Source organism: Anarhichas minor, unplaced genomic scaffold (assembly GCF_050575085.1).
Source record: "Anarhichas minor isolate MPS153535 unplaced genomic scaffold, ASM5057508v1 ptg000136l, whole genome shotgun sequence".
In the NCBI taxonomy this organism is placed as follows: domain Eukaryota; kingdom Metazoa; phylum Chordata; class Actinopteri; order Perciformes; family Anarhichadidae; genus Anarhichas; species Anarhichas minor.
The window spans coordinates 8,343,033-8,369,108 of record NW_027466582.1 but is presented as its reverse complement, the minus strand read 5'-3'; the positions used below and the strand labels follow the sequence as shown (position 1 = coordinate 8,369,108).

Here is a 26,076-nt window from a genome sequence, read left to right as displayed (position 1 = left end):
TTTTATGAAAATGTAAAAACAAATTGTTTACAAAAGAAAAGGCACCTACCAACTACCTTTTATAGTAGTCCCAAAGATTAGCTGGATGTGGAATGACTTATATTTTACTGTCCAAAATTCCCACATATTAAAACATGGCCTGTGTTCATGGAGCCTGCCTTCATGTCCTGCCAGCAGTTGGATATGCTCACGGTGGAGCAAATACCTTGGTGTTGTCTTTGGCTGAAGATTTGTTAAGCTGCGTTTGTGCAGAATGTTTTTTACAGTTCACGGAGCACCTCAAGCTCCTCAGTGTGCACGTATACATGAGCTGTCTATGTTCAGACACTTCTTGTTATGTCATGACCGAGAGGTAGTCACACTTGACCTGTGTCAAAGCCTTGTTTAATTAGCACAACTTGCCTCAACCTGCCTTTTTCCCTCCCCTCTCCCCTTCCGTCCCATCTAATCTCCTGCTGTCACCCTTAACCGTTATCTCACTCCATCGACCATGCTGCTTTTCTCCACCTGCAATTTTCACCTCTCTATCCCCCACTCTCCTCCTCCTGCTTCTCACGCTTAATTTCTATCTCTGATCTTTCCGCCTTTACATCCACCTCCCTCCCACCATCTTGCCCGCTCTCTCTCAGACGTGGCAGTGCAGTTACCGGATAAGAAGTCCATCATCATGTACGTAACATCGCTGTTCGCCGTGCTGCCCAAAGACGTGAGCATGGAGGCTATCAGAGAAGTGGAGACCCTCCCGCGCAAATACAAAGTGGAGTCTGAGGACTCGGGTCCAGGCCTCAGTGCTCAGGTAAAACGCACAACACAGCATGTTTGTACTTCATGTGATATGATACAGGAGGGTACGATATCAGCATGCAAAAAGCACCAACAGCTGAGGCTTTTCTGGACAACGATTTTGGGGCAAAGTGGGATCCATACCGACGGGAAAGTCACTGTATCTATTCTCACAACCGTTTAAGCTGCTGAGTCCATGGAGACATCTGTTTTTCAAGGAATCCAAGGTGCTCTTTTATGTGTAAATTTTCAAAATCCACAGCTGGTAACCAGCAATGTAGACAAAAGCACATCGAGTCCAAACTTCGAGAATTTACAACTGGAATAAAAAAAAAGCAGTTCAGAACTGGTTTTCGATACACAAACCTAGGTCAATCAAAAACCTTTGTAAAAGCCCCTCTTGCGAACATTGAAGCATTTACGTGTCTTAAGTAATCTCCTTTAGCCACTTGTTAGCAACCGCCTTTTTTAACGTCATCACGCCGAACACCAGTCCACCTTTCCACCTTTCACTTAGGGGGGGGCTGACGTGAAGTCATGCGACCATGGTATAGTTCGTTATTATAGCCGTACGTCTTTTTACTTCTGCTGATTGCATTTATGCCTAAAAAAAAAAAATCATAGAAGTGGTGTTTATTTGTTAAGATTATCATAATCATACACGTGTTTGCCTCAGAGCTTATTTTCAAGAAGTGAATGGGATAGTTTATCAGGGAGCTAGGCTAACCTCACTATCATATTGAAACAAACAGTCGAACATCTGACTTTATTGGTCCGGAATATTTGGATTTATGTTCTGCAAATGCCAATATGTAGTATAAGATGTACTGCAAATAGTATTGTACTGTACTAGACTGTAAATATTTGGTTCATAGGATGTACCTTTTTGTAAACAGCACAGTGGATGTCCCACCCCAACCTGTTTATGATAATTTTGTGTATGGATACACCCCTCAAGAAATATACACAACAGTGTACTATCTCTTTAATCCCCATGGTTCGGTTATTTCAATAGTGACACAGTGCTCCCCAGTGGCTGCCTGTCTGAACCCCCCTTGTCTGTGCCCCCTGGTAACAAAAAAAACCCCCAACAACTGAAAAGCTGAAGGCGCAAAAAAAATTGAACCCATAACTGCTTCAACCTTTACTGCTGCGTTGTGTTTCTGATAACATTCAGTTTGAAGGCCACAGGCACCGTTATGTGCAAGCATAAAAGGAATATTGTGAAGTGTCTCATTGTGTGTGTTGCCAGATAGAGGGAGTCACCCCCACCCAGAAAAAAAAAGCCATCTCCTTCATTCTCTCCAGCACTGCTCATGAAAAGCACAGCAGGCGTAGGCAAATAGGGAGCAGAGCCATGACTCACCCCTCTGACATTAGCCAACAGACCGAACTGCATGCTGCTGGAAACACAGAGCTGTAAAGGGGGGGTGGAAGGAAATGAGGGAATAAATTGGGGAGAATGGGAGTGTGTGCAGAGAGTTGACAGGGAAGGTTATTGGAGCATTAAAGATGCCTGCGTGCTGGTGGGCAGGTGGCTTTACATGCACACACCGACACTGTTCAATGTTTAACATCTGTGAGCATTTCAGGGTGTCTTATTTCTACACCTTGATTCAGTTGGACTTTCCTGCTGTTTGACTAACTTGTGATGAGTAGCTACAGAAGATCAAACTGCAGCCCATGGATACATCGCTGGTTTGGCTGTTTCAGAGTTTTTTTTTAGTCAGAAGTCAGAAAATCCCAGAAACCACCTCTTAGGTTTATATTACCCGTGGGCACATACTTCACACGTCCTGGAACGAGTGCTGGAAAAGTCTCTTTTTAAATAGTGTCCTGATTGGTCCAACAAGGGGTTTACTTTCCTGGCAGAGTTCCTCTCTCCATAGGAAGTGATGCGTAATGCTGCTGGTAGTGTGAGAGTGGAGGGAAAAAAGTAAAGGCTCTTTGTTTCTGATAACTGTGTTTTGTTCTGGTAATTGTGTTTTTGAAGTTCATGCTACTGGTTCGTGCTATTTTTGTGGAGTTCTTAATCTTCATGTGTTTTCAATATTGACGGCTTGTGATCAAACAAAAATTGTACGTACGCATAATTGCATGCTCCAGAACCACAACTGCAAACGTGATGAATGCAGCGATTGAGTTGAGCAAATCATCTGGTGATAATAAAGTGTTCTGTTGAGCCAGACCACAGCTATTTTACAGCCATTCAAGTCAATAAATCGAGCAAGGCGGCAGTTTTCTCTCTCTCTCTCTCTCTCTCTCTCTCTCCCTCTCCCTCTCTCCCTCTCTCCCTCTCCCCCTCCCCCTCGTCTTTCCGTCTAACGTTGTTACTGATGTCTCTGCCAGCCTCCACCAGTCTAACATAAGGACTTACAGTATATTTGTGACTTACACCAAAATATCTGAAAGGTCATCAAATATTTTCAGCAGGTGACCTTTTTCTGAGTTCGCTGCACAGACATTACTTTTGTGTAATTTCCGCCTGGAAAACAAAGGTCCATTTGACTCGTTACTGGACCAGTCTCTCCACAGCCATTAGCATTTCTGTCATCTTTGACTTGGCTCGGCTCCGGCTGCAAGGATTTTATCTCCTGTTTATTTCAGCTGCAGACCGATTTGTTGAGCTCTGTCGAACTTTTTTCCAACTTTCCTTCAGAAAATGGAAACCTGGAATAATTTGTTAATTTAGTGAGATTGTGATTAATGAACTGCCTCTTTTTTTATGGTGTTAGATTTAGAAATGTATTCAGGGAAGTTGTTATTGAAGGACACTGCACTGACAAGACAACTGTCATGACACAACAAAGCTTCTTTCCACTTACATCTAAGTTTTGTTTCATTTCAAACATGCTTTCCCTCTTGTTCTTAAAGCCATTTCTTCTGCACCGTTCATATCTGACTGTACACTCAACGTCACCCAGGACAAACTTGCTGCTATTCCTAGAATGAGCATTGCCCTGCCCAGTGTTGAAAGGGCTCCTCTAAGCATCCTATAATAGGCCTGCAGTTGTTTTGTTTTTTTCTTAACTTGGAAGGGCAGGTTGCTCTGTGTGCTCCAGAGCAACACTGGCCCCTCCTAGATGTCTGGCTCTATTTTAAAACTCACCAACTAATGTGCTCAGATGAAAAGACAAATGGAGGTTTTGACCTAAAGTAATTACTTTTACTATTATACCTTTCCTATTATCACAGTAATGATAATCCCAGATGTCTAAAATATGGTCAACCGGTGCCCTCATCCCCGCCTCATGTCTTGCAGAATGTGCAGATGGAGGAAGCAGGCAGCAGCCCCCGGCCCGAGACCCCCAGCACCCTGACGGAGACAGAGGGGGAGATGGAGGATGAAGTGGACCTGGACAGCTACCAGACCACGCTGGAGGAGGTACTGACCTGGCTGCTGTTGGCCGAGGATGCCCTGCATACTCAGGAGGAGGTGTCAGACGATGTGGAAGAAGTCAAGGAGCAGTTTCACACGCACGAGGTAGGAGGAGACCCGCAGGCTGGCTGGCTGGCTTAGGGCTTGCAGAGATGTAAACATGCTTGCACATGTAGACAGGACTCGGATACATTGACATAACTAAATAAATACATAAATAACACTGTTGTTTGCACTTCTAACACTGTCAAAAAGTGACAAAGTGATACATTATGCGGTGCTTCTCAAAGGTTAATATATGAAAAGTCCATAACTGTCTAAATGGACTTATGTTTCAGTTTAGAATTAAACATTTTATTGTTTTTAAGACAAATGATGACACACTCAGGATATTTGTCTTATCTTATCTTAAGCACCAGTTTTTTTATTTTTTGTCTAAGAACTGTCATTCTCCATTGCTGAGCCTGAATATAGTGTCCCAGAGATAAAGCCCTCCCACAACCAGCAGTACATGTTCCGTACATGTTGGGAATGCCAGGAATTCTGCTGCGAACAGTGGCGCACAGCACCCCATGGTGCCCTGGCACAGACCTCGCTTGCTTGCCTGAGAAGGCGTAGCTGCAGGGTTTGTGTCTGTGCATGTGTGTAAAGGGGCTTTGGCTGGATTCCCTTTGGCTGAAATGTGAATATTTGTGAAGTCTGGAATCCAGGTCAAAGCTGAAAGCCGGTAGTGAGACTGAGCAACAAGACCCAAAGCCTCTTTAACAGCCAGGCTTTTCAGGAGGCCTAAAACAAATCAATCCAGTCTGTTTCGGCCTTGTTGTTCACATACGTACTCCCAACTTCTCCAGCAAAGCCTGATCAAAAACAATGTGCTCAGAGGTGCAGTCAAAAATGCTTACTCATCCAGAGAGCTCACGGAAAAGCGACAATAACTCAATTCATTGGGCTTCATATTGCTCACAACAGGGACCAGCAAAAAGCAGCTCCTCTAAGGAGCAACTTAACTCCTTCAAAGTTGCTCTTGTTTTCCTTCTTGAAGCATTTCTCCTCCCTCTTTTGTTTTGTAATTGGCCTCAGTTGGCTGCTTGACAGACTCTGCTCTTCAGTTTGTGCTCGCAGGCTTGTCTGACTGTTGCTACAGCAACACTTGTTAATGCGAGGGTGCAGAGGTGATACCCGGTGCTTCTGCGGGGCATTATTAAGTGTTCTACCTAGTGAAGCTCGAGGTAAGGGGTTGGCAGAGACACACATCCAGGTTTTAGTATGTGGGTGCTGTCAGCAGGCTAACTCCGATTATATAAGCAATGTTAGGTCTCCATGTTAGACTGAATCTGCATAATTCTAAGGATATGAAGTAAAACATGATTTTACCATAACTCTTTACTTCTCCTCATCTAAAAGGCCTTCATGATGGAGTTGACAGCGCACCAGAGCAGTGTGGGTAATGTGCTCCAAGCGGGTAACCAACTGATTGCCCAGGGCAATCTGACAGACGAGGAAGAAGAGGAAATCCGGGAGCAGATGTGCCTCCTCAACTCCCGCTGGGAGAGCCTCCGAGTGGCCAGCATGGACCGCCAGGCCAGGTCGATATACACACACACACACACACACACACACACACACACACACACACACACGTACACATACGTATGTCCTATAGAGGTATTGCAATACATTTTGCGGTTGTTGAATGCAAATATCACATGATTTGTTTTCTTTATTTATTTATAAGGTTGAGCCGAATGCTTGTAAAAAAAAACACAAAACATTATTATGTTTGCATTCCCCCAAAAATCTGAAATAGCCCATGAAGTAAAGAAGAGTAATCACATTATTCATTATGCATAAACATGAGTTATTCTTGAGTTATTCTCAGACAAATAGTTTTGTTTGTTGTGTGTAGAGGTTTGTGTGTCACTGCTGTCCACCGCACGAAAATGGAAAATCCAGGAAGTCCAATTTTTGTCCTTATCTCTCATTAGACAATAATAGCAAAGTAAAGTACATAATGAGGTAATTATTGTCGTCGTTGTCGCCCCATATTTGTTGAATATTCTCGATTTATTTTTCACCCAAACATTCAAAGCTCCAAAATGGTATCCAGACAGCCTTAGAAACCAGTTAGCTGTCATTGTATTTTGTAAAGTTACATCTCAAAATTCTGGAAATGTGTGTGTAGTGTGCAGTCATATCACATCATGAGCCACACATTGCCCAGCAGAGGTCATTCTGTGTTACTGTTGACCTCAGATGTTCAGAGTTTTGCTCGTGAAGAATGTACAAGGCTGCAAACTGAGTGAAGGTGACAATTGATAAGCCTTGAGCCCTCCAAGGCCTAACAAGTCTAACGCTTAATCTATGTTATCAAGGTTGATGACGCTGTAGACACACACACACACACACACACACAAAACACATTAGTTGATAAATCGTATTCATGATGTGCATTTGTTGACCCCGTTGTAAAGTATATGTGCTTTTGCATGCCTCACTGTCCGTGGAGTCCGTATACAGCATTGGCCCTTATTGTAGTGTTTGTGAGGCAGTTCAATCGGTCGGTTTCACCTGAAAGATTATTAAACAGATAACTTTCATGTCCTTTCTTCCTCACTGTCTGTGCTGACTCTGTCCCTCCCCAGGCTCCATGAAGTCCTGATGGATCTTCAGCAGCAGCAGTTACAGCAGCTTTCTGATTGGCTGTCGCGAACAGAGGAGCGAATCAAAAAGATAGAGACTGAACCCGCAGCTAAAGACCTGGAGCTCTACAAAGAACAGATAGAACAGCACAAAGTAAATATGGCTTCCCATTCAAATGTTTCCTGTCAAAGCCAAAATGTATTCAATGAAGAACGGGTAATTGAGTTAACATGGACAAGTAGAACATAAATCCTGAACTTGCATGAGTCATTCACTGTGTGCCACTATAAAGCTCACTGGCTTCTCTGCCAGCTCTGTTAATGGGTAATATGCCACCGTGCTGAATTCACTATTTGCGTTTCTGTTCAGGAGCTTCAGAACGACCTGGAGGCGGAGCAGGTGAAGGTCAACTCTCTAACGCACATGGTGGTGGTAGTAGATGAGAACAGTGGGGAGAGTGCCACCGCAGCCCTGGAGGAGCAACTACAAGTGAGTTATCAGACGTCTTGGTGAATTTGTCACCAAGACGTGAATATTATATCCTCCTTTTTGTTTTTAGAACTTCATCTACAAAAGCTGGCTGAGTGACCACACATTTTCTATAGATTGTCAGGCTGTATTAAGCCATTTGCTCTGACAATGCAAGACATTTGAGGACATCACCTTAGACTATGAGAAACTGAATGGACTTTTTTCACTATTTTGTTGACCAAATAATGAATTGATTAATCTAGAAAATAATCAACAAATGAATGTATTCAACTTGTTCCTCTCCTTTACATTGTGCTTCTCTGAACGTCCATGTTCGTATTAATGTTTCTCTTTATCCTGCTTTCAAGTCTTTGGGTGAGCGCTGGGCGGCTGTGTGTCACTGGACAGAGGAGAGGTGGCACAAGCTGCAGGAGGTCTTCATGGTGTGGCAGCAGCTTCTATCAGACCAGGTTGGACATGCAGCACGCTCTCCCTACTGCGTACACAAACATGCACACTGTCTTCTTTTCCCTGATCGCTGAATTCAGAACTCCAAATGTGTTACATGTTAACGAGGCTGCAGGACACCAGTGCTCTCTTTTTTTGAAGTTAATACTATTTTCTCGCCTCCTCTGTAGAGTTTGTTTCTAGCGTGGTTGGCAGAAAAAGAGGAGGCCTTGAGTGAAGTACAGACCAGCAACTTTAAGGACCCGAGTGAAATGAATACCAATGTGCGCCGATTAGCAGTAAGTAGTCTGCCAAGTCTTGCCATGCTGCTGCTGCTGCTGCAGATACTTTAACAAACTAACCACCTCTAGTTAGTGAACTTTAGCAGTAAGGTCTCTATGTTTAGCGTAGCCATTGATTTTGTTTGTGATTCAATTCTGTAGATTTTAAAGGAAGACATGGAAAATAAGAGGAGGACTCTTGACCAGCTCTCTGATGCAGGACAGGATGTGATATCGCTACTGCAGAGCCCTGAGGCGGGAGGCATGATTGAGACAAACACAGAGGAGCTGGCACATAGATGGGACAACCTAGTGCAGAAGCTGGAGGACTGCTCCTTCCAGGTGTGTGTGTGTGTGTGTGTGTGTGTGTGTGTGTGTGTGTGTTTTCATCCTTTATACCTGAGCTAATAGAGATATTATGTATTGCTGTAACTGGAGCTACTTACTAAAGATAACTCAACCTACTTTGTATAAAGAGACTTTGGCTCCGCCTGGACAGTGTGAATGTGTTGATTTGGGCTTTCCTGTGGTCTTGAGATTAAAACAAAAAGGGGAAGTAAGATGGGTGGAAGTTCATTGATGTTCATTGATGTTCATTGAAGACGATGGAAAAAGATAACACTATAAATCTTCAATTTTTCAGTCTGTTTAAGTAAAGTAATGAATAATAAATGACCAAAACCACTGTTATGGGTGTACAATTTTAACTAAGTCGGAACAACATTCAAGAGTGCAAAATGTTGTTTATTTCTGATAAAATCACTGCTGTACATTGTTATTGAGTGTATAGAATAAGTTTAAAGTTAAATTGCACCGTGAATGAATTTGGTCACAGCCTGTTTGGTTCTGACTTGATGAGTGTGGTAGATTTCTGTCTCATTCTCACTGTTGCTCTACCTCCCTGCTAAGGTAATGGAAGCCGTGACGGATGCTGGGATGACTCAGGTGGAAGAGCAGGTTGTCGTGGATGCAGTTGCCGTAGCTGCTGCTGCTTCTATCGCTGACCAGGAGTTGGCCCCACCTGCTCCCCCGAAGAAACGACTGGTGGAGACCGATGCAGAAGTCAGACAATTGTAAGAACTGGGACAGTTCTGGGACGTGTACTGTACACACTAGGCCTCCTTTGTCAGAATAGTGTAAGAATTAAAGACGCATTGTGTTTTGGGTTCTGCAGGTTTGAAAATAAGCTTTCTGGTGTCCTGACCTGGATTAAAACATGGAAGACGTCCACTCAGGCGCTGGCCTCCACGCACCCCGACACTACGCCTGACACACCAGACCTGCAGGACACACTGACGGTAAACCTGCAGTTGATACGGCTTAAGAACAAACAATTCCAACTTAAAGTCTGTGCACGTGTTTCTAAAATCGCACTGTAAATATGTGTTGACCAATCGCTGCAGGGTTTAGAGTTGGACTTCAATGCAAAGGAAGCCACAGTCAGTCAAGTGATCCAGGAGGGACGGGTCTTGATGGACCAGCTGGAGAGAGGTATGATTCCTTTGCTCACTGACCACACAAACCAATCCAAGTTTTGTCACGTTCCAAGATAGCTGCTCGTATATATTGTTGCTTAGAGGCTCACGACTAGTGGCTCTAACAGAGATCTCATAAGACTTAACTACTTTTCCACAGCTGGTTGGTATTTTTCTGGGTATTTACAAGCCTACGTTTTTTTCCCCAATTGTGTTTGTTTGTGGACAGAGTAGTAAAATCTGTCCGCCTGGTGGGTTGCTGACTTCATAGAACTGCTCAATGAAATGAAGAGGCACTCGGGTGTTTACACTGTTCTGGAGGCAGTGAGGGGTAGTGGAGTATGTTTGTTAAACACAGAACTTTCCACAAAACAGAACTTATTTTCTGACCTCATGTCTGCTTTTTACTCTTGCTAGGGTCTCTTACTCACACCAAAAACTCAGGCTGTGACAGACTAAATGATGTGAAAATCCACTTAAAGTCGACTTAATTAGTTGTTCAGTACATTTGGCTTCTCTCTTTCTCTGCAGAAGGAGAGTGTGTGGACTCAGTGAGGGCGGACATAGACCTGACCCAAACTGAGTGGGATGTGTGTGCGAGGGAGCTGCAGGCAGCCCGCAATCGAGTTCACACTCAAAGCCGTGTCAGGGCGGTGTCTGCAGAGCTGGCAGACCTGGACCGAGCCCTCGAGGAGCAGGATCGGTGGCTGGACTCAACTTCGGCTGGAGAAAAGTGTGACGAGGCTGAGCTCAGAAGCCTGAGCGGAGGATGTCAGGTAAGAGACATTGTCTCCGTCCACATTCGCCCTGATCTCTTTAGTGTGAGTTTAATCTTTAATTTCACCTCCAGCCCTTTCCTTAGTCCTCTTACATTCAGCTCATGCTGGCATCTCATAAACGCTTCAGTTTTCACAGCAGAGATGAGACTCTTTAACAGACGGAGTGCTTCAAATGCTTGCAAAGTCAGTAAAAGGTGTACAGATTCAGACAGATAAAAACCCTTCATCACACTGTCCTGAAGTGTGGAGTTGAGAATATATAATTTGAGACTAATTCACTTTGAGCAGGAAGGGAAAACCTGTCGGTGTAAAGCACGACTTCATCCTGTAACTTGTGAATTTATCTCCAGAATAACTTATTGTGTCTGTTGCAGGTTTTCCTCTTCTTTTTTTATACAGAGAAAAGATTATTTCTTTAAGATGACACTGATTATTCTTAACGGCACTAAATAAATCAGATACAAGGAAATGACTTGCTGAAACATAAACTTTCCATCTTCATTATTAAAGAAGAAGTCAAGAGAATATACTTATCTTGAGCCAAGTTTATAACATTTCCCTTCTGAATCATCGTTAAACAATTCTCTTCTTACAAACGAATGAACTTGCGTCTTCCTCTTATGTTCTTCAGTCCCGACTTGTCCAGGTCACTGCCGCCAGTCCCCGACTGGAGCAGCTTTCTGCAGAGGCGGGGTCCCTAGGAGCCATGCCCTCTCTGAAAGACACCATGGTGGTGGTATCGGCACATCACGCCTCCACACTGCAGCGGCTACAGAGCAGAGAGCAAGAGGTCAACAAAGGTACTCCTGCTAAACTGTATCAAAATGATCTTTTAAAATGGGTGCAGAGGAAACCTGTTCCAAAACTCTGAGGAGGTTTATGGGAATTAACAGTATGTGCTTTTCACTGGGTTTTGACAGCCTTGAGGCATCCTCCTATTTCAGAGAGCTGCAGTACAGGAGATTTAAACCTTCCTTAAAACAAAGACCCATTTCTCTTTCCTTGCTCTTGGCTCAAAGCTTTCAGGTTTATAGGGAGACGGAAAGAGTGATGGCTAAGATCAGCAGAGCTCAGTCCCACAGGGGTTGTGTAAATTTGACATCGGCTTTTATATGAATCTGCGGACAGCCACAAGTAATGATGTCCTTATATGGCCTCCAAAAGCTCACTAGAAGCGCGTGTGTATACGTGAGCGATCGAGTGTAAGATCATCCCTCCGTGCCGGCTCCATCTCTACCTGAGGACGTGACTTGGACCTGGAGCAGTCCTGAAAATCAGTCACTGTTTCACCCCTGGAATTTACATCCACTCCTATTGGCCAAAAAATGAGTCTGTAAATAGAGACTTGAATGATCCCCTCCACTCCAGACGACAGGTGTGTGTGTGTGTGTGTCTGTCTCACTCTGCCTTTTAGGCTTTTATGACTGTGAGGATTTGGATGAAAGCCAAGGAAAACCATTTTGTCTCTGCTTAAGGGCCGTTTGCCTCCCACCAGTGCCTCTTTCTATTTCTCTCCCAGTTCCATCTCTGCTCTTTGCGTATATAAACATAGCCATGTTATGAAAGCATTAAATCACCCAGTTATTACAACGCTGACAGACAAGGAGATGAGGAGAGAGACGGTAAGAAGAGCAGGAACCGAAAACCATACAACCATTCAATATGAATGAGGTAACTTTTGTGTATTTTTAAAATGCATCCGTCATACCTTTTTGTAGTTTATTTGTATTTAATCTGTGAACTGTTATTATTATACATTAAAAGTGACATTTCATGTGTTACAGTTAATCTGGCCTGACTCTGTTAAAACTAGCAGGTTCCTGTACTGCAGCACATAAGACGGAATCACAATTACGTCACAAAATAAAGACAGAAACAAGACAACAACAAAACATGTAAGTCTGCACCGGGATAAGTGCAGGCAATTTAGATCTTGTGATGCGTTCCTGTCTTGTGTTGTTTCTTAGAAGTACAGCAGTAAGTGCAGTAAGTGTTGGTTTGGATCTGAAAGTAAATGTGAAAGTGCAGTGTGGAGTCCACAGGGGAAGGTTGCCAAAGATCTTATAAGCGCTATCGTATAGTCTTGCTGTTGGTTCAATGGTTTCTTTTTGGTTAGCAACCAAATTGGTCGACAGAAGGGTATTGTTGAAAGAATGATTGAATTTGAATGTGTCCGAGATAGTATGGATAAACTATTTAGTTTGATTTGATTTATTTCGGTCCGACATAGATAAAGATATCTTTGTGGGATGGAAATACACACATTCTGTCTCGTGGCATTGATAGTTAGATGATTAAACTTATGCATAAGTTGGTTAGAAGAGCGCAGCTAAACGTATTTTGAGACTGTCAAACATCTGGGATCCTCCTGTAAAAACACACACACACACACACACAGAGAAGGGGAATCCCATACCTGCTCAATTCCTTGTGGTTTTATTCCTGATGCAAAAGTTCTGATACCTTAACTTACTATATAATTCCTCCTTGTTCCAGCTTTGACCAGTCTTGAGGCCAACCAGGTGTTATCGAGTCAGGTGGACGGACTAAAGGCCAGGCTGGCCACCCTGAGAGAAGGAATAGTAGACATCCCGTCAGCTGAGGAAGCAGTGGAGAGTGCACAGGTGAGAAGTGCATGATCTTTATAAATATAGTTATGATTCCAAAAACCATGAGGGAAAAACAAACTTTGCACCAAACTACATTGAAATCTGTAAAATAGAAATATTCTGATGACCAGGAACCCAAAACATGAACTCCTAGGTGAGGTTACCATTAAAAGTATGATCAAAAAGTCTCATTACTATTGTTTGACAGTATTAATATTATTATTAATGTATTTTAAGGTTTGAGGTTGTCTTGAAGGTTTAACTCTAATAAATCCAATATTCTTATTACTCAAATATTTGTATTCAATAGTCAGTCAATACATTTCCACAATATACAAATACATTTCACTGTTCACTTCAGCTATTTTTATTATTGCCAATTATATTTATTATTTATAATCCACGTTGCTGTTTAATGCTCATCTTGTAACATTTGTTTGTATTTTTATTTTTTTATAAATCTAATAATATTTCAATAAATAACAACATTAAGTGAAAACTACCGACACAACTGCATACTCGTGTGTTGGAATATATTTTTAAACTATTGTCGTTGTGTTTTATCTGAAGACTGAAGCTGATATCACATGTGTCCTCTGACATCTAAACTAAAATGATTTCATTGTTGTGTCTGTCCGTGTGCCTCCACGTGAATCGGAGTGTTAGCCAATGTCAGTTTTTATTTTTCAAGCACACAATAGGCCCCCTTTATCAGCCAGTCACTTCCCTCTGCACTGTATCAAACCTCTGTGTGGGAGGAAAAGAGCGTGTGTGTGTGTGTGTGTGTGTGTGTGTGTTTTGGTATGCATCTTTGTGATACGCGTTGTGTTTCGCGTGTGTTTCTCTCCTCCTCCATCCTTTGGTGGAATGTGGCTCACTCCAAGAGCTCTTGTTATCGTTAGATAGGGCATGGTGCCGGGGAAAGGGGCGGGGACGTGGCACATTCTGGGCAGCGTGCCCATTCATGCTGCATGGAGCTCCTAACAGCTCAGTGAGGGGGGCCGCTCAATCACTCAGTCAGCCTGACAGGCGACACACACAATCTCATGACGGCATCTCATCTCCCATTAGTAATTAGCCTAATGATAGAAGGTGATAGTCATCTGATTGGCCCAGTGTTGTTCTGTCATGTTTAAATGGATTCATCTTTCACTACAAGTTGTAATGCCGCATTCATGTCAAATTGAAATAATGTAATTACCAGTTTCCAACTGAAGTAGCAGTGGGAAAGTCAATTGTTTTTGAAAGTTTGATTTGCAGCCTAATAACTCTGAAGTGCCTGAAAACCAAACAAACACGAATGCCTCATTTCTGCCAAAGTCGTTCAAGATAATTTATCCCAAATGTGGTGGTTATAGCGTTATATTGTCAATGCTCAGTAGTTTTAACCCTCACACCACAACTCTGCAGTCAAACAACTGTCATGAGTCGTCCAGTGAATTCCACGCACATGAAGTCATGAACATAGGAATCTTTCTCATCTCAACCAGTTCGTAGTACATGAAAGCTGCATACGGCTTCAAGACGTTTTTGCTGTGGAACTTTGTGGAGGATAACTGTGGTTGTACTATGTACTTCTGAGGGGGTTCATAATATAACATCACTGCGGGGCAAAATATCAAATGACTTGGAGAAACTTGGGATCAGTATAGAGTAATCACAAGTTGAAAAAATAAAAGGATTCCAAAGGACGTGACCGCCACAAATGTTTACATAATCGTGAAGCCTCAGTTAATGAAAGAGATTAGGGACTTCTTATCTTCTTCTCACCAAGAGATGACACACTGTTAGACATTGTTGTTGTTAATGTTGCTGCATAACAAATTGTTCATAATATAATTGTTCATAAAGAGTTTCCATTACACACAGCTTGGACGTGTCGTTTAAAGCCTGATCTCTTGTTCACCGCAGGGCCTGTGTCTGGAGATTGAGCAAACGCAGCAAGCTTCTGATTCTACAGAACTACAAAGATGGAGTCAGCTCTCCTCCAGGGCCCGTGAGGAGCTGGGCACACTGCAGTGCATCCTGGGTAGCATGAAGGACAATCAGGTGAAGTAGCTGTGGTTTGTGATACAGAAAGCCTTCGGAATGTTTTTGGTCTTTACTTTAATGTTTTCGATACATTTGTTTTAATGCTGTCGTCAGGTGCGTTTGGTGGAAGTTGAACGTTGGTTGGATGCGGTTCAGGAACTCTTGTCTCGTGATTCCACGGGGTTGGGCGACAAAGAGAGTCTACAGGAAGAGCTTAACCAGTGCAAGGTTAGGGGACAATGCAAAATATGAAAACACTGATTGTTATTTTTTCCCCCAATGCTTTTTGACATTCTTATGGTAAAGACATCATGACGTAACCACTTACAGGTTACTTTTACAGATGTTTATGTGAAGACTGCAGTCAAAGTATTATTCTTTATCGTTCTTTTTTTTTTTTTTTTCTGCTAACAAGGAGTATGTGAATGAGATGGAGTCAGTGGAAGGTTCATTGAAGCAGATGGGAGAGAATGTGAGCGCTATACAGACCGTTGCAGTCCCGGGACTAGCCAAGTGGGGGCAGGATAAGTTGGACGAGTGCCAGAGCAAATGGGACACGCTCGGCAAACAGGTGAGGAATAACTTCTCTCTTGTTTGCATAGTGTGCTGTTATATCCCGCAGTTCCTATTCCGTGTATTTGCATGCCTGTATTCATTCACATAACTACAGTGAGATTTTTAGTGTCTTGTTTCGCTGATGAAGCTAATGTGTCACTCCAGCTGCTGAAACATCAGCAGCGTGTGGCAGAGAATCGGGAGAGGCAGGTGAATCTGAGGAAGGACTTGGCGGAGATGCAGGAATGGATGACCCAGGTCGATGAGGAGTTTCTCATGAGGGACTTTGAATACAAGAGTCCAGAGGAGCTGGAAACATCGCTGGAGGAGATGAAGGTGGGAGTGCAGGCTCGGTTATAACATAGTAGGAACGTTTGGAGACCTTTGGGCAAATATGTTTAATCTCTGCTTTTGACAGTGCTTTATTTGAGTGTGTCGGTCTAAGTGTCTTCTTCTGTTACTGTCTCCGTTGTCCTCTGACCTCTCGCACCAGAGGGCTAAAGAGGATGTGCTGCAGAAGGAGGTGAAGGTGAAGATCCTGAAGGACAGCATCAACATGCTGGTGTCCAGAACATCGCCCCCTGGTGGAGGCGGTGCAGAGGAGCTGACCTCTGAGCTGGAGGGGGTTCTCGTTAACTACCAAAAGCTCTGTGACCGCTTTAAGAGCAAGTGTCACACTCTGGAGGTAAAGTGTGTGGGTGTGATGTCCTTCTGATGGCGACCTATGCTTTTCTTGTTGTAAAAAATGTTCTTGCGCATCAGCTTCTCAGTTTATCCGTTTAGACGGAAAAACAAGAAGCGCCTGGTCATTGTGGATTCCAGTTGGCTTTTAGTGTGTTTTTCACAGCCATAAATACTCCTCTAGCACATAATCACGTAAAAATAAGAATTAAAATCTTAATTTTATGCATGAATGCTCCAATTTGGCCAGCAACTTGCAACAGTATTGGAATGACATGTTTGTTTACGCGATGTGTCATTTCTCTGGCTCCTTTTTGTTACTTTTCATGCAAAGAACAAGAGCAGCTGGAAGGGCACTGGTTCTGGTATTACGAGCTAATCTGTGAGTGTAAAGTCATAGTTTAAGGCTGTTTTTGATTATCATCCCCCAGACTGCAGGGAAAAGGTCAAAGACGTCTCTGAGCTGTGCTTATGTTCATGTATACTCTTTGCCTGATTTCCCATTAGTCACTATTCTCTCTTTGCTCCTAGACTTTTGCTGCTTAATTGAGTAAACTAAGTATTTTTCATATTGTTCTTCAAGATTGTAAGCGAGGGCATGCTTAATACAGCAGTCACTTTGTAGTCACAGTTTTCTTCTGGCCGTGCACAGCGTTATTGAAATGTTTCTGACTGAGTGCTTATGTGTAGGAGGTTTGGTCCTGCTGGATGGAGTTGCTTCAGTACCTGGATATGGAGCAGACCTGGCTCAACACGCTGGGGGAGAAGGTCCAAGCTACTGAGAACTTACCAGAGAGCACTGAGGCCGTGAATGAAGCTCTGGAGGTACAAATGCAAACACGCATGCTGTAATCGCGTTTAATTCATCTGTCATCTTATGGTTTGCCGTTAGTCTTCTTATCTTTCTCTCCATTTAATTCTTTCACTCTTTAAAGAGGAAGATTTAGCTTTTTATGGAATATTTACATTTTTCTGACTTACCCACAGTCAAACTTGTCATGAATTTGTTTCTATGTGTGCAGTTTGAATTTGTTTGAATGTGAGACTAGCTTAGTTCCGGTTAATTTCGAATCAGTACCACCAAAAGGACTTTGACTCAGTGCTATTGTTGGTCTCACTTAACGTCAACATTTTTTCTTTACATTGTCCAATAGTTATTTCGTATCACCCCAAACATTTGTCCCATCCCATGTGTGATTACGAGACACTGCTTTATGTCACATTTCAGAAATACATAAAGTTAGCTGAGATGAAATCTCCATGCCAAACAACATCCATTTAATATTCTAACTCTGTTAATAACCTCATTGACTTTGTCTCCCAAATTTCTTCTGCTCTGTCTTGCTTCGTTGCTATATCTGTAGACTTGCCTGCGGCATGACTGTCAAACTCACTTTAATCACAGTGCTGCTTCTGTAACATCGCATAGTGATGAAGGAAATTGAAGACCCTTGAAGACAATGTTTCCCCCTCGCCTCATGTGTTTTGGCTGTTTTTTTTCCCTCTCTCTTTCTCTCTCTCTCTCTTTCTCCATTCTTCTAAGCCTCTCTTTCTCATCCCTCACCCCTCCCAGTTCCCAAATCAGACTCACCCCTCTGGAGGAGGGCTTTCGCTCTCTCTCTCTCTGTTCATTACCTCCGGGAAGGAAAAGCACATTTAATGACCCCACGTAAACAATGACTGTGGAAGCCAAACATGTGTCGTCACTCGACAAGCTTCTCTCTCTCACTTGTCTCTCATTTCTTGTGCAGTTATCATCTTTTTTCTCTCTTTTTGCCTCCATCTGACGCACCCAACGCTGCAATTTCTGCATCTGCACTCCATCTATTTGCTCAGCTAATTGGTAGTAAATCCGTCTTCTCTTGTTTTCTTGTTTCTGTGGCAAATTTTTGGAACTGTGAAGCAGTTCAACTTTCTTGATCTTCGTCGCAGCTTTATCAAAGGACTACTTTATTTGATCACTTCCTCACGCTCCCTTCCATTGCTTCCCTCTTTGCTTGATTTTTATGATTATTTGCTCATAACTTTTACCCCCTTCTCCATCTCGTCATTCACCACCAGTGTTTGGAGAGTGCGCTTCGCCACCCCGGGGACAACCGGACGCAAATCAGAGAGCTGGGTCAGACGCTGATAGACGGGGGCATACTGGACGAACTCATTAGTGAGAAACTAGAGGCCTTCAATTCCCATTACGAGCAACTCAACCACCAGGTCAGGACCTTGGCTTTGTGTGTAAACAAATGTGGATTTTACTATAATATGATATACGTGTGCGTTTGTTGCTGTAGAATGAAGGCATCCATTATGTGTTTTGTTTGGATTTCGTTTTCAGTTTCAGACATATGCATTTTATTTTACTGTAGGAATTTGTATTGAAATATATCCTTTGCAAATATGCAACTGTGTCATTTTCACCAAACATCCATGGGTTGTTCGAAGGAAAGTTATTGTATATTGAGATTTATTTTGATATGATACCAAACACATTTATGTTTTATCATATTATAGTAAAATCAATAACATATATATATTTTTACCATATTTTACATTGTATCAGCACAAACTGTATTGCACTCCATCTATATAATATACCAGCTTATATTCAGCCTTTTCCATCTACCTTTTTAAGACATGAATTTCCCCGTAGTTAATTGAAATTGGGCAATATTGACTTCCTTGACCGTGACATATTCAAACACATGGCTTAATGTACGTGTCCCCTTCCAGGCGGTCAACAGGCAGATCAGCCTTGAGCAGCAGCTGCAGACTCTGAAGGAGAACGAACAGGCGCTCCAAACACTGCAGGAGTCTCTGAGCCAGCTGGACCACACACTCACGTCCTACCTCACCGACCGCATCGACGCCATCCAGCTCACACAGGAGGCACAGGTACCGTACGCGTGTGCGTGACACACACTCACTCACAGTTACCAGACAAGACGGGAAACTCAAGGAAGTATCCAAACTTGATGAATCTTACTTCATGCGGTGTCAGCTCACTTGTCTGAAGGTCCTCCCTTCACCTAGAGGCCCATGGAATTGTAGTAAAATATTAATAAATAGTGTTAATATAATATACACACAAAACACATCAGGTTGTCCACAGATGCTTTAGGAAAACTAAGAAATATATTTCATTCTTTGATCCCAACAGCATCAGTAAGAGGGCTGTCTGTATGAGTGCACGTACACTCATGGTGTTTGTGTTTGTTGTCCTTCAGACCATCGGGGCAGAGATCGCAGCCCACGAGGTGACAGTGGAGGAGATGAGGAAGAGGAACGTGGCCAACTTGCCTCCCACCACCACTGATGGCAAAGCTGCTCGAGGTGGGACCATGCTGGACCAGCTACAGGTAACACTGACTTCTACTGGAGAATATCAGGAACTGCAGGAAGTCGTGTCAGACTGGTGTACTATGAATGCCTTCATGTTTAAAGCTGTGGAAGAATCTAGGCAGGACGGTAAGAGAAGTGTGTGTGTGTGTGTTACCTGTGTTGTGACACAGACGTATAACTTTACTATTCTCTCCCTTAACCCACTGCAGAGGAAACTGAGAGAGATCTCCACAAAGTACCAGCTGTTCCAGAAGCCAGCTAACTTTGAGCAGCGCATGTTGGACTGTAAGAGAGTTCTGGACGGTGCCCAGGCTGAGCTTCACATTCTGGATGTCAGGGACGTGGACCCGGAAAAACTCCAGTCCCACCTCGGTGGTTGCATGGTGAGAGCTACAACTTTCTCTCTCTCTCTCTTATAAGCAAGCACAAATGGTTTATTCTTTGCAGATTGTGTGGACTGTGCTGTGTGCCCATTAAAGAATACATAAACAAAAAGTATCTGCCAGCCTAGCTACCTACTTATGCAGATACCATAAGTCTATCTCACCCTCACGCATAGGCTCATTTTCCTTTTTCTTTTTTTGAATTATAGAAACTATACAAGTTGTTGAGTGAGGTGAAGCTGGAGGTGGAGACGGTGATAAAAACAGGTCGACAGATTGTGCAGAAACAGCAGACGGAGAACCCCAAGGCCATGGACGAACAGCTCACTGCTCTCAAACTGCTCTACAATGACCTGGGGGCACAGGTAACTTCTTTTTATATCATTCTCCTCGTTCTGACTGCAGCTCATGTTGGATTATACGTAATATTCAATATGTCTTCGACCAATTTTAAGACACCTTTGTTTTCCTTCTCTTTACAGGTAACGGAGGGCAAGCAGGACCTGGAAAAGGCTTTGTCTCTGTCTCAAAAGTTCCAAAAGGAGAGCGCCGCCCTGGAGGAGTGGCTGACCACCAATGAGGCCCAGCTCCAGCAGAAGAACAGCTGTGGAGACATGCCAGCTGACATTGATGCGGAGATCGCATGGGCTAATGTGAGTAACAGTCCAAACATTTCATCAAATCCCTTCAGCAGGAGCAAAGAAGTGATTCTGCTTCTGGCCAGTAGGTGGAGCATAGGGACAGTAAGATGTTCCTGAAAATGCAAATCTCTCTCCATTTAGCGCCGGAGATAAAGAAAGAGGACGACTGTTGAGAGTGCTTCTGTGTTAAAAAGAGTTCATCCCCCCTTTTCTCTCTCTGAGATCCCAATTCAGTGAACAGGACGACAGTATTAGTGAAGAAGTGAAGCAGTATGCATTTTAAATGAGTCACTGGTTCACAGTACAGTACATGAAAATGTGTAAAAAGATTCTTCAAATTTAATTTTTTGTTCTCCAGATGCACTTGTCTTCAGCATAAACACGTTTTCAACTTTTAAAATATAAATGCGGTTGAAAATATGAATATTGACCTGATTCCTGCCTTATTTTTGGTGTGCATTACAGTGTCTGTCTTTGCTGTACAATAACTCCTAACAACAGCTGGCTGATAAGACAATCATTTATTGAAACATGGAGGTCATCACATAATTACTGTATATTGAACTGTATGCGTGTGTCCCTCCTTCAGGGCCTGCTGAAGGAGTCGGAGTGTCGTAAGGCGGAGCTGTCCAGCTTGACGGAGACCAGTGCTGGTCTGCAGACTCTGGTGGAGGGCAGCGAGGCTCCGTTGGAGGACAAACTCTGTGGCCTCAATGAAGCCTGGGGCCGTGTCCGCACCTGGACCGAGGACTGGCTTAGTGCTGTGCTGGTGAGTGCAAATATTTGATACAGCAAGGCTTAATAAATAATGCTGTGTTCTTTATTTTATGTTCTCTGAGTAAGTCGAAACTCCCACCTGCTTTTTTTTAATAGTTTTATGCTTAAACAATATTTTTATTTGCCATCATTTGCAAATGAACAAAGGCTACTCTTGGGAGAATAAATGTATTTTTTATTTCTTAGCTTATCTAAGACTTTTAGCATGACATTTTTGTGGGTAACGAGAATTCTTCCATCAATTATGACTGCACGTATAATACATATCCAATGTGCTAGAATAATTAAAGTTTTGTTTTTGAAGTTTATTCAATTTTAAAGTAGTTTTTTTTCCAACCTTGGAAGGAAAATAAAGACATTACAAGGTTATTTATTTACGACCCAAATAAACGATTCCTCATTATGCTTTCTAAGCCGAGTGAAGAAATATACTAAATAAACAAAACAAGACATGCAAATCTTCTCTTCAGTAATATATATATATATATATATATATATATATATATATATATATATATATAAATACTATTTGAAGTGCAAATCATTAAAAGGTATTGGAACCCTCAGAGAATCTTTCAAATGTCTTTGTTTTAGATGAAGTAGTAAATGGTGAAAACACAGAGAGACCTTTAGCAGTAATTCATGTTCTCATTGTGTATGATTGAATGGAAACATTGAGCCCTTGTTTTATATTGTATGGGAGCAGAGTCACCAGAATGAAGTGGAAATCTTTGACGAGAACTTGGCTCATATCAGCACCTGGCTCTACCAGACCCAGATCCACCTGGACGAGACTGAGCGGCTCGCCCCGACAGAGCGAGAGAAGGTGGTAACGGTAAGACGGGAAGTTTTCACATTGTGAGAGAGAAGCATCACGATCAATAAAGGGAGAATGACCCTAAAGTCAGGATACAGCACACCCGGTACATAAGAGATAGTTACCAGCCTCTCCTTTGCCATATTATCATTGCAAAGTTATTAGATTATACGTCTGAAAATATGTAAGAATTGGCAGAGCTTATACTTTGACAAGCAGTATCTAACGGTAGTTTAGAATTGCTTTATGTAAATTACACTTTCTCTGGCAAGGAAATGCATTCTGCAAGAATCCATCAAGAAAATCCCCTCCTGTTACCTTGTTGTATGCAGAGGTTTTAAAGCGTTTCTTCATGAAAGGAGTATCAAGGATACGATCAATCATTTCTAAATTTACCATTTTGGATTGTCTACTGTTGCAACAGAAATAGTTCTTAATAAAAATGGCCAACTTCCCCGTGCTTCACCAGATGGAATAAAAAAAAAAGAGAGTAAAAGCGAGTCTGTGCAAGAGAGTCTTTCACCGTAGCTTCAAATAATTTATCTTCCAGTTATATTAAATTATCAACCCTTCCCTTCCTCTCTCCGTGTCATGAAGGTCTCCACTAAATATCAGCTGGTGCATGGCCCTGCTAACCTTCATCAGTACTTGCTGTGCTGAGCTCTTTGTTCTGTACCAAGGCTACCCTGCCACCCTGTCTGAGAGAATGACTGATAGCATAAAGTGATTTTAGTCTGTGGTCTGTCCGCAGAGCATGCTGGAGGAGCTGGAGGACATCGGTCTGCGTGTGGACAACGTGAGGGACCAGGCCATCATCCTGATGACCAGCAGGGGGCCCGCCTGCCGCGATGTGGTGGAGCCAAAACTGGCTGATCTCAACTGCAACTTCGACAAAGTCTCCCAACACATCAAAACTGCCAAGGTACAAAAGCACTGTATGTTACCTAAAATCACTGCATAAAGCAAGCCAATATTGTGTAATGCATTCACTAACGAACATCACAGTGTAAAATGAAATCCTGCTAAACCGAATAGAAAGCATGTGGCATAGTCTGTACAGTCACTTCATCTGTTCCTTGTCTGTTTTGCATTCAGATGATGACATGTCTGCAATCAGGTGGCGTTGAGTTGAACCAGCAGGTACCTCAGCAGGTACAGATATTTCATCCAAACTACATACAGCTGCCAAGCCTTTCAGAGAAAATACTGGAGTCGGTGTATGATCACAAATTATACCACAGCTGAACAAACCGAAGCATGCAGTCAGGTATTTTACTTGTTTTGACTTGAGGTCCGTTTCTGGTCATCAGGTCATTCACAGCCAGGGGATCCGAAAAGAGAGTCAGAGTCGGACTCAGGTCTCCAGTGAGGCGATGGACCTTCAGGCAGAGCTCCGGGACACGCTGAGGGCTCTGCAGCAGCAGCATGACCCAACAAACATCCTGGATGACGACGAGGTAAACAAGGTCCCCTTTAAAGTTTGTCCTATTGTAGCGTTCTTATTTTGTTTCCTAAAATTCTCAAAGAAACAGAACTTAGAATAATGACGATTCGTAATGATGGTCATATCATGAGATATGTACCCATACACATGGGCACGTGCAGCCAAGTGGCAATTGCTTTGTTAAAATGTAGCCCCAAAGGTTGTAGTGTTGCTGATAGGGAAAAGGGCACTCTATCTGTTGTCTGGCCAATATTTTTTATTAAGGCTTGCCATCTCTAACAATTTCCCACAGACATTTGAAAACATGCACAGAAAATTGCCCCGGGTTGCCTATTATTCTCTTTCCGGAGTCCTATGGGATTTTCTATGAGGAACATGCCAGGCTACAGGCTATTTAAAGCTGCCACCTGATAAAACGCGCTTTGATTGGGCATTTCAAGGACTAACAAGTCTGGAATTCACTCTGTGTTATCAAGGTTTATGACGTAAAACACACTGCCTGAACAGACCTGACCAGTCCAAAGCAAGGTCACTGTCCCAGTCGGGAAGCTCTTAGTGTGTTTTTAAACAGTATTTTCCCAGAGAAGCGTCTGCATCGTCTCCACTCTGATGAGCAAAGGAGCAACTAACAGCTGATGTCAGTTTCTGGTGTGTAGGTTGTTACTTATGGTAACTGAATCGATAGCTTTAAAGATGTATTGGAGATTGCTGTAGTTTACTAAAAAGAATCTCTGCAATTAAGTTGGGATTTGAATTGCTTGAACTCTTCATTTGACCTGTCTGTCTCTCTCTCTGCACCAGATGGATGAGGAGAAAGCCAGCGTGGAAGACTTGTTGAGAAGAGGAGACGAACTGCTCCAGCAAACATCAGACGAAGGCCAGAGGGAGGAGTTTAGGCTCCTACTGCTCCGGCTGCAGAGTCAATATTCTGCTCACAGGGTGAGATGCATATAAAATATGTTGTGTCTTCCTCAAACCAGGTTTATATGGGAATGTTTTTTTTTATCTAGGAAAATGTAGCTCTCTATCTTATTGTGTTTGCACTGTTGCGGTTTACTCACTGTGTGTGTGTGTGTGTGTGTGTGTGTGTGTGTGTGTGTTTGCCTGCTTTAGGAGTTGAGGGTGCTACGAATCAGGCAGGCCAAAGTATCTGTGGAGTCGTCTACTCGCATCTTCACAGAGCAGATAAGAGCCGAAGTGAGGGATTCACACATGGATAAGCACATGGTCCGTACACAGACACTATCTAGGATGTTCCTTTAATGGCCGAGCTGTGTGTTGTGCTTGATTGTGTTGACCGTAGTGTGAGTTTAGCATACTGTGACATGCTGTGTTATCAGGTGGCACAATATGCGTTCATACAGATATTGCTTCTCTCACTGCTCTGTGTTTTTCTCATCTTCGGTGTAGGAGATGTCTTCAGTGGAGCGTAGCAGCACTCCCCCACTGAGGCCCTCCGACTACCTGTTGGACATCAACAAAGTGCTCCTTGCCATGGCCGACAACGAATTGCTTCTGAACTCCTCTGAGCTCAGCGGCGGGCTCTACGAAAACTTTTCCTGCCAGGAGGACACACTGAGGGTGGGTCATTGTAAACGTCACAAAAATGATCTGATATTGTATTGTTTTAGCTTTTGTTTAACAGGTTTCACAAAGTTAATCAATAAAATAGCAGAAAAGGGAAAGTTAATGGACATTTTGTAGTAGAAATAGAGGAAATGATTTACTTTAAAGCACTTGCTCTGCACCTTGTGGGGAAAGCTTTAGAAAACAAAGTGTTCTGGTATCAACCATTCTGATATATGGGGACACTGTGCTGTCTCTTTTCCTTCATCTTGCATTTGTCTTATTGTAGAATATCAAAGAGAATCTAGAGCGTGTTGGTGAGCAGGTCGCAGGGATCCACGAGCGACAGCCCGATGCCATTCGGGATGCTTCCCCTGCTGAGGTTGCCCAGATCAGAGACGGCCTCACACAGCTCAACGTTGAGTGGGACCGCATCAACCGCATGTACAACCACCGCATGGGGTGCGTGCGCCAACTTCACACACAAACCTGTACAACAGATCACACTGTACATACACGACTAGAAATAAGGTGGCGAATCAAACTTGAATACGTTTGCCACAGAAAATTGTGCGACTTGGGAGACGAGAACAAGCTGCGGTTTTCAAATGTGAATGTTCGTGTCAGGAAATGTGGTCGAAGCTGCAGGGACACTGAATGCCAGCTGTCCGCTAGTCGGGAGACAGCAGGAACAGATAAAGAGATAGACCAAGGCACACAATCAAGCTCGCTAGACACACACACTGACCTTGATGACTATCAACACAACTCCTCGGGCATAAACAATCTCATGCCTATTCGCATTTTCACTCACTCATTCACTTACCGACACACACACACACACACACACACACACACACACACACACACACACACACACACACACACACATACTGGGTGACCTTGACTACCATCAACACACAATACCTTTGGCGTAAACAGTCTTCATATGCTGAGTACACAGTACTGTGCAAATGCTAG

General features: G+C 43.1%; 1 protein-coding gene across 4 annotated transcripts in view; it reads left to right on the top strand.

The window, feature by feature from the left end:
• The window catches only part of utrn (utrophin), a 159,402-nt gene that overhangs the window by 21,659 nt on the left and 111,667 nt on the right, over nt 1-26,076 (top strand). For 3 of the 4 annotated variants that reach the window (XM_076083598.1, XM_076083600.1, XM_076083597.1), the window contains 35 exons: nt 630-796; nt 4,046-4,267; nt 5,567-5,748; nt 6,805-6,955; nt 7,172-7,291; nt 7,642-7,743; nt 7,912-8,019; nt 8,164-8,343; nt 8,911-9,074; nt 9,176-9,299; nt 9,405-9,492; nt 10,008-10,252; nt 10,887-11,055; nt 12,752-12,879; nt 14,776-14,913; nt 15,010-15,123; nt 15,311-15,466; nt 15,616-15,786; nt 15,944-16,135; nt 16,822-16,956; nt 18,193-18,342; nt 18,859-19,020; nt 19,353-19,484; nt 19,677-19,850; nt 20,060-20,215; nt 20,333-20,503; nt 21,081-21,260; nt 21,975-22,103; nt 22,837-23,007; nt 23,181-23,237; nt 23,396-23,542; nt 24,331-24,468; nt 24,643-24,756; nt 24,940-25,110; nt 25,385-25,557. In XM_076083598.1, coding sequence (XP_075939713.1) covers nt 630-796; nt 4,046-4,267; nt 5,567-5,748; nt 6,805-6,955; nt 7,172-7,291; nt 7,642-7,743; nt 7,912-8,019; nt 8,164-8,343; nt 8,911-9,074; nt 9,176-9,299; nt 9,405-9,492; nt 10,008-10,252; nt 10,887-11,055; nt 12,752-12,879; nt 14,776-14,913; nt 15,010-15,123; nt 15,311-15,466; nt 15,616-15,786; nt 15,944-16,135; nt 16,822-16,956; nt 18,193-18,342; nt 18,859-19,020; nt 19,353-19,484; nt 19,677-19,850; nt 20,060-20,215; nt 20,333-20,503; nt 21,081-21,260; nt 21,975-22,103; nt 22,837-23,007; nt 23,181-23,237; nt 23,396-23,542; nt 24,331-24,468; nt 24,643-24,756; nt 24,940-25,110; nt 25,385-25,557 — 5,281 coding nt within the window. The remainder of the gene's footprint in view (nt 1-629; nt 797-4,045; nt 4,268-5,566; nt 5,749-6,804; nt 6,956-7,171; nt 7,292-7,641; nt 7,744-7,911; nt 8,020-8,163; nt 8,344-8,910; nt 9,075-9,175; nt 9,300-9,404; nt 9,493-10,007; nt 10,253-10,886; nt 11,056-12,751; nt 12,880-14,775; nt 14,914-15,009; nt 15,124-15,310; nt 15,467-15,615; nt 15,787-15,943; nt 16,136-16,821; nt 16,957-18,192; nt 18,343-18,858; nt 19,021-19,352; nt 19,485-19,676; nt 19,851-20,059; nt 20,216-20,332; nt 20,504-21,080; nt 21,261-21,974; nt 22,104-22,836; nt 23,008-23,180; nt 23,238-23,395; nt 23,543-24,330; nt 24,469-24,642; nt 24,757-24,939; nt 25,111-25,384; nt 25,558-26,076) is intronic. The other variant, XM_076083599.1, reaches the window with a different exon arrangement.